This window comes from Primulina tabacum, chromosome 4 (genome assembly GCF_025594145.1).
Source record: "Primulina tabacum isolate GXHZ01 chromosome 4, ASM2559414v2, whole genome shotgun sequence".
Classification (NCBI taxonomy): domain Eukaryota; kingdom Viridiplantae; phylum Streptophyta; class Magnoliopsida; order Lamiales; family Gesneriaceae; genus Primulina; species Primulina tabacum.
The window spans coordinates 20,513,535-20,521,067 of NC_134553.1; the positions used below are offsets into that span (position 1 = coordinate 20,513,535).

General features: G+C 35.2%; 1 protein-coding gene across 1 annotated transcript; it reads right to left on the reverse strand.

Annotated features, from left to right (window-relative positions):
- Nucleotides 1-429: 429 nt before the first annotated feature.
- LOC142543181 (UDP-D-apiose/UDP-D-xylose synthase 2-like) lies at nt 430-3,538 on the reverse strand. Its single transcript, XM_075650275.1, has 9 exons — nt 3,102-3,538; nt 2,588-2,680; nt 2,403-2,510; nt 1,584-1,698; nt 1,380-1,513; nt 1,196-1,297; nt 1,015-1,107; nt 796-931; nt 430-707 (listed from the first exon to the last, which is right to left on the reverse strand). Exons 1-9 carry the CDS (start codon nt 3,378-3,380, stop codon nt 595-597), a joined length of 1,173 nt encoding a protein of 390 aa, XP_075506390.1. The 5' UTR covers nt 3,381-3,538; the 3' UTR covers nt 430-594.
- Nucleotides 3,539-7,533: the final 3,995 nt, after the last annotated feature.

Consider the following 7,533-nt stretch of genomic DNA (forward strand, 5'->3'; position numbering starts at 1 on the left):
CAATTGTTGTACTAATCTAATCTTCAATTAGGCACGAAAGGAACTGAAACACGCAAATATTAATTTGTGTTTGGATTCTATGATTTGAAGATATGAATCTCAAATTCATTTGATCGCTTGGATAAATTATGCTTTATGGATTTTAAATCAACCTCACCAACTATATAAATACAAGATTAATTATGATAAATTTGAAATCTACTTAAAACTAGACTCATTTCAAAACTCCAAATCAAATATTTTCATCCCATCCAACCACAACCTTAGGTCATTCCCAAGCACAAAAGCCACCATAACACACGGACATAGACATAGTTCAGGGCTTTAGCTCTCACATTATCTCGACGCAAACAAAAAATTCCAAAACATGGAATAAAATTACATAAAATAAAAAATATATACGAAAATTTTCAAAGAATGAAAGAAAAGTAGGAAACAAAATACAACATGCTCTCCATTTCATAAAACCAAGAATAGGTGGTCACTGTAACAAAACCTGAAGGGAACAATAATAGCTTTAACTCGTATGATGTCCAGGTTAATATAATGGAGAGTACAGCACCCAGAGGTGAACAGCACAGCTTCTGGATTTAATCAGCTTGCAGTTGGTTTTGAGGTGGCCTTCTTGATAGCTTCAGCATATGTCCTGTGTTGGTAACTAAGAGTCGACTCGAGTAAATCCCATAGAGAGGTCTTCGGATTCCACCCTGATAATCACATGAGTTGAAATGAGTAAACTAGGGAAAACAATGGTTTTTACGAGTAGACAAGTTCCGTCTAAAAATGAGTCTTTACCAAGTTGTCTGTTGATTATTGTCATGTCAGGAATTCTCCTGTCACTGTCGTCGTAACCTTCCCCATAAAATTCTTTGGAGCTAACATCAATAGTAGGGGTATCCAGTGGAGATTCTCTACTAACCTTTGAATAAACCTGCAAAAAAAAAACGAAACAAGTTGAGAATAATACATAATTTAAAATTTATAGAGAAGGAAAGCACTGTGTCCCATACTAACCTGTGTCATCATTTCAGCAAGCTGCCGAACGGTAACTTCATTGTTAGGGTTTCCCACATTAAATATCCGACCATTTGCCCTGGAAGGATTTTCCTAAGGAAAACAGCACCATCAATTATGGGTTCGTAAGATTTACTGAACAGGAATACAAGGGTAAGTAGGTAATACATATTGAACTTACAATCATCAACAGAACAGCTTCAATGGCATCCTTGATATAAACAAAGGTTCTCTGTGATTGGCCGCCATCCACAAGCTTAAGTGGTTCATGCCTTAAAAGATTCTAAATAGAAAGAGAATCAACAGCCAATAAATAAACAATTTCAAAAGTGTGGTGACTGATCAGCGAGTCAAAATGATCTTACATTGCTAAAGCATGCTAGAACTCTAGGAACACCCTCGCTCGGACCATCAATCCCAGGTATAAAATCCATTCTAGGACCGATCCAATTGAATGGCCTTACAATTGTGAATTCAAGGCCATTTTCAGCACCCTCAGCTAGAAAACAAGAAAGTCGTGAAAAATGTAACTCCAAAACCAAGTAGATGAATAAAGATTAATCGCTCACCATAGATCAACCTCTCAATTAACTGTTTCGCACATGCATATGACCACCTCTGCTTGTCAATTGAGCCAAAAATGCAAGGGGATTCATCTTCTTTAAGAACATAGTAGGCAGGGTCCTGATGAAAAAAGGTGAATGATGATTGAAAATTCTTTACCAGACTTGTCAATCCACAAAATTGAAAATAACACTCGCAACACATTAGTGGAAAAACTGGAATAGTTCAAGAATACGCAGTATGGTTGAAAACATAATGGACAGTGTGAGTAAACCAATACAATTTATCCTCTTTTGCTGGAATTGACCCAGATTTGGATGCTGAATTAGAGTTTGGAACATTCCAAAAACTTGGGGATCCAACTACAAGAAGACAGTTTAGGACTTGCCAAAGCGTAAACTAAACCAAACTGTAACCAATGTAGAATACCGCCAATACTTGTACGGATTGTGTTAAGACATTATTTTCAAGATACCGTCATTCTATTATTACTTCACAGATAGCAAAAATCCAAATGATCGTGATTTTTTTCATTATGATCAAGATAAAATGGGAACTAGTCAAGGGTGGTGTGAACCACATTTCTCTATATGAACTAAACTAAATAATTTAAAATAGTGCCTTGTGGCCTGTGGGTCCACGTGAATAAGCAACTTGTTATCTTGATCTGTCAGTCCAGCTGTAACGGCCAGAGAAAGCAGTCAACATGGAACATTGAAAGAGACTCCTCTCATGTGGAAATGTACAAAAATAAATGTATCAAGAAAGCACATTTCCTCCATAACAACATCCACCCAATCAAGAGGAAACCAGCAGCCGCTCACCTGTCGCAATGGGCTATCTTTATTTAGAAATGAACCAATTGTTTTTCCATAGATTTCACAAGTGGAGAAATGTATGAGACGCTTGCCGTTCTCTGAACAGTATTTAACCTAAACCCAAACATATAAAAACAAACATTTCAATTACCAATCATCATTGTCCAAGAATTTAGCATATAAGCACTTACCACCGGGAGAGCATCAATGAAATTGCTGTAAATTGTGTCAAGCGGACGCGTATTGTAATCCGCTGGAGTGCATATAGCAGCAAGATTTATAGTCTAAGTCACGAGAAAACTCAAAAATAAGTCCAGTCTCGAAAATAACGAGCGTGCAGTAGCATAACCAATCGAGCAATAAAAAATTGTGGAGCAAAAATTAAGAAATTAGGCTATAATGAATACATATTTCCCCGCAAATATATAATAACTATGTAAACGAAGCTAACGTTAAAATTTACTAAAGAAAGAAATTGACGAAATGCTGCGAAAACATCAAATTCAAACCAGCAGAGACCAGAAATTCTGGTCAAGATCTGAATAAGCTTCAAATGAAGAAATCTTCCAACCAACAGAACACGTGAATAAGAAACGAAAATGAAAGTTCGAGAAAACGCAAAAAAATAATTTTGAACAAAACTTATCAACGAAGCACCAACCAAAAAAATACAAAAGAAACATCGAGAAGGTTGATGAAAATTACAAGATCTGCCATCTTGATGAGTCCTTCAAGGCGCGAGTCATTCTTAATGTTAAGGCGATGGAACTGGATGCGATCCACCGACAGGGAAGAGACGCCACCGGATGACTCCAGTAGGTGCTTGATCTTGTCATTATAAACATCAACCGCCAACACCTTGTGCGGCGTCTCCGCCATCAGCTTCTCGCATAGATGCGAGCCAATGAAACCTCCGGCGCCGATCATACATATCGTCATCGGCTTTATCAAATTGCCGTCCAGATCTACTCTTCCACTCGCCATTTCTGATAAAATTCCTTTTCCTCTTCGCTGATTCTCCTTCGAATTTCACGGAATTTGCGATTGCGCGTGTGTATGTGCAAGCATGAGTGAGTGCAGGTATTTAAAGCTGGAAAAGGGAGGGAGGAGAGGTTAGGAGAACGTATGGCCCTAATGCATTTATTCTGTGGCGTCTATTCAATGCTGCTCATATTATTATTGATTAAAATTAAAATTTCAATAAAATATATGTAAATTAATATCAGGTGATGTGTACATACATTATTGAGACATAGATGAATCCATAGAGACACTCTAGCAAATATTAAATATCATATAATGTATATATAGTATATTAAAGGGTTTTTATAATTTATTTTTAATTTTAAAAATAACCTAAATTGAGATATTTGCAAATTTATTGCAAAACATCATCGGGAAGCGCTGATGTTGCAACCATCCAGTATAGCGGACGCTGCAACGGACACTGAAATGTGATTCCCGAATTTATATTTCCCCGATTTGTAGTTCATGACATTTAAAAATTTGTCAGCTTGTTTATTATAAAGATTCTGAGTTCAAACATTTTATAACAGTTTCCACTATTTTATGTCTCTGTTTCTAAGTATCGCCTTCTTTTGTTTCTAAAAATTAGTGCACCGATGCACATGTGACGTGCTTGTACAATATTTTTTATAATTTATTTGGTTTATATTTAAATGAGGATCAAAATGATTATAAAAAATTGTAAGAGACTAACCGTAATTTTGACATATGAATTAAAAATATAAATAGAAAAAAGAAAGAGAAAAAAATACCGAAGTAAGAATTGAACCTACAACTTGATGCTTAGAAAACAAAATCTATATCCACTAAGTTACATGTGACTTATATTAAACTTTTACAACTTGATGCTTTGAAAACAAAATCTATATCCACTAAGTTACGTGTGACTTATATTCGAGTGATAATATTATTATTGGGAATAGATCGGTCGAATATAATATCTCACATGTGAGATCGATTCGAGTATTACGATATATTAGTTTGTTGTAGCTGATTTAAGTGGAGAGTACAAAGTTAAACATCGATCAAATGAATTTTAATATCAAATTATCAACTAAAATGTCCACTCAAGGAAAAATGGTCTTGAATGAAGTACATGTCAATATTGTTGATGAAGAAGTTTTATAGTTTATAATGCAATGTCAAAATATGCAGATATTACATTTGTACGTTGAAATAGAGCCGACGGACCATGATTTTCGGGGGCCATGAAAATTATATTTGAGTAGGTACCCGTCGAGCCAAGTGTTGGCCGATGGATCACATTGAAACTCTATGTATTAACAATCTTTATTTTAATAATATTTGAATTATTGTTTTGGCACATCTTTATATGTACACCATGTTTGTTACATAGATAAAGTTCTTGAATATACAAAAAGTAGAAATAATATGAGATGCTCATATGATGAATATCATGAAACTCATATTTGGAATACTGTATATATATTCTAAACAGTTCTTAGTCGATTCAGCCGCCGCTAAGAATGATAAAGGCCGCTTGAGTTTGACACTAGTATATGCGATGTGAGTACCATGTTTAATTGGTAGGGGATATTGTGATGTCCGAGCATGCAGATAAGTGCTCCTTGTATAGTTCACTGAACAACCCTCCATAAAGAACTTTCCAAGTGGTTCTCATTTATCGAGTGGAAACGTCCTAGTTTATGGTTGTACACCATTAGTCCTTATGATCCAGGACAACATTGAGACTCTATATGCTAGCATTGCACTTTCACTTGTTTATCGACTCATATGGGGTCATCAGGTGGCAAGGTTGCGTGTTTTTTCGAAACATATACGAGTCGATGCATTGTAGTCGGGGATTCACCGCTTACCTTCGGGTATGAATAACCTATGTGATCTCATGTGTATGTAATATGAAAACTCTGATCAGAGTGTGGGTGATAACTAAGAAAAGGGTTTCTTAGATTACACCAACGATGCAACTACGACATGACACATAGTATCGATTCTTTGACAACTCTCGATATACCAATATTTGTCGAATCGTTCGGGATATATGAGATGAAGGGACCTATACTGTACGCTCACCATAATGGAATGGTTCTTCAGGCACTATCATTTGATACCTAAGGAATCATGTGAGCGATGCTGCTAGGCGTTTAACATGATTGGTTGGGTACTATCAGACTTGAGTTCTGACGTTCTTATTATCAAGGAGCTGATAAGTAAGAATGGAGCAATTGGGGTATGCTCATATAAGGACATGTTTAGTCCTGAATCACATTGAGATGTGAACCCACTGTTAGTTGTATTATTGAACCATTGAGGGCCACACAAGTGCTAACTTTCTAGATTCTGTTGAGAAGAAAAATAGTTAAATGTATTGAACGGCTTATAAAGGAGTTTATAAGTGCAAAGAAAAATAGAAGTATAACTTCTATACGAGGATTATGGGGAATGTAACTTTTAATTTGTGGAAGTGTTCTTAAATTAAAATTTGGCTCAAATAAATAATGTATTAGGAAATTGTGGTTTTCAATCATTGTTATAGGACTAAATTAAACTAATTCAAGTGTTGAATTAATTAAACACTTGTGGACCTAGTAGAGTCCAAATAATTAAATTAATTTAAGTGTTGAATTAATTAAATAACATTGGGTCTTGTAGAGCCCAATTGAAATTAATTATTCAACTAGTAGGCTTGAGTAAATTCAAGTAAATATTTAATTGGTCTCCAATGTGTTTGAGATATTTAAATAAAATTCCATTGGTTTTGTACATATTACAAGCCCAAATTGCATGCAAGGGAGGTGAAGAGTTGGGAGACAACTTTTTCAATAAGCAAGGCATGTCTTGCACATGCACTTTAACTTTTTCAAGTACCAAGAAATTTTTTTTCCCTTCTTTCCTCTCCCCACCATGGCCGAAACTTCCCTCATATTTTTCCAAAAATTTGCTCCTTCATTTTGATGATAAGATTATAAACTTCTCAAAAAAAAATACTCTACCCTTTCTAGTGCAAGTGTAGAGTAGATCTTTGAAGCTAGTGGTGGACTTAATTTGAAGGAAAGGATCCTCTTGAGCAATGTGTGCTATTGGAAGCTTGTAGATTGCTGTCAACCTTTCAAGAGCTATGTTGTTTACAACTTAGTTGGAGCCAAGAATCAATCCTTGTGATTGATAGGTAAAAATCTAAACACACTATGTATGATAATGTGTTGTTTGTTATTTGCTTCACACTAAGTGGGGTGCTCGATTTTTGCTATTGCAAAAATGATTTTGAAACTTCCGTTGCGCATCGGGGCGCCCGTAACCGATCCCTTTTAAGTGGTATCAGAGCCATGTTATTTTTGTATAGCAAATACTTGATATTATATTGAGGATTATTTCTAACAGCAAGAGGAAGTTCGACAAATCGAGGCAGGTTTTTGGGCTGTTTTGGAACGCATGTTGCTGCCCATTTCGGGCAGCAAGGGCAGAGGCTGCCCGAAACTTCCCCACCATTTTAATATTAAAAAAAATTGTTGGCCGGAATCCGACAACGACGATGACGGCTAGGGTTTCCAAAAATAGTTTCGGATATTAAAGTGTCATGTGCATTTAGTTGTTGGGCCGGACCATTAGATAGTTAACATATTTTGTAAAATTTAAATGAGCCAAACATTTTTGTGAAAAATTTCTTTTTGGGCCCTTAATTTTAAATCAAAAAATTTGTATATATTTTCTCATAAAATTAATAATTGAAGTTGGACTTTAATTATTTACAGTAAATTGTGATTTATAAGAAATTCGGTTGTAAATAAATAAATTAGAAAGTAAACAAAGGAGTTTGTTTAATTTGTTGATTTAATTTATAATCGTGGCTGTTAGTGATTTGACCAAGATATATAATATTGGATCAATTGATTATTGTGATAATTAATTGATGGTGTATGGTATATGATATTATGCATGAAGGATGATCATAAGCCCAAGCCTAATTTTCTAGGTGTATGCTAGGATATTTTGTGTTGAATGGTTGTAATAATTATCAAGTTATAAGTGGGTTTGGTTTATAGCACGTTCCCACCCCATGAGATGTATCTCTATTTGTCATGGATATTTAATTGTAAATATTAGTATAGTAGAAGATCAAGATTGGAAG

Bases quoted from the DNA above. Each gene is read 5' to 3' on its own strand.
- LOC142543181 (XM_075650275.1), bottom strand. From the start codon at position 3,380: ATGGCGAGTGGAAGAGTAGATCTGGACGGCAATTTGATAAAGCCGATG. The intron at 1,514-1,583 runs GTGAGCGATTAA...CTTGTTTTCTAG, and splicing joins AATTGAGAGGTTGATCTATG to CTGAGGGTGCTGAAAATGGC. The intron at 1,298-1,379 runs GTAAGATCATTT...CTTTCTATTTAG, and splicing joins TTCTAGCATGCTTTAGCAAT to AATCTTTTAAGGCATGAACC.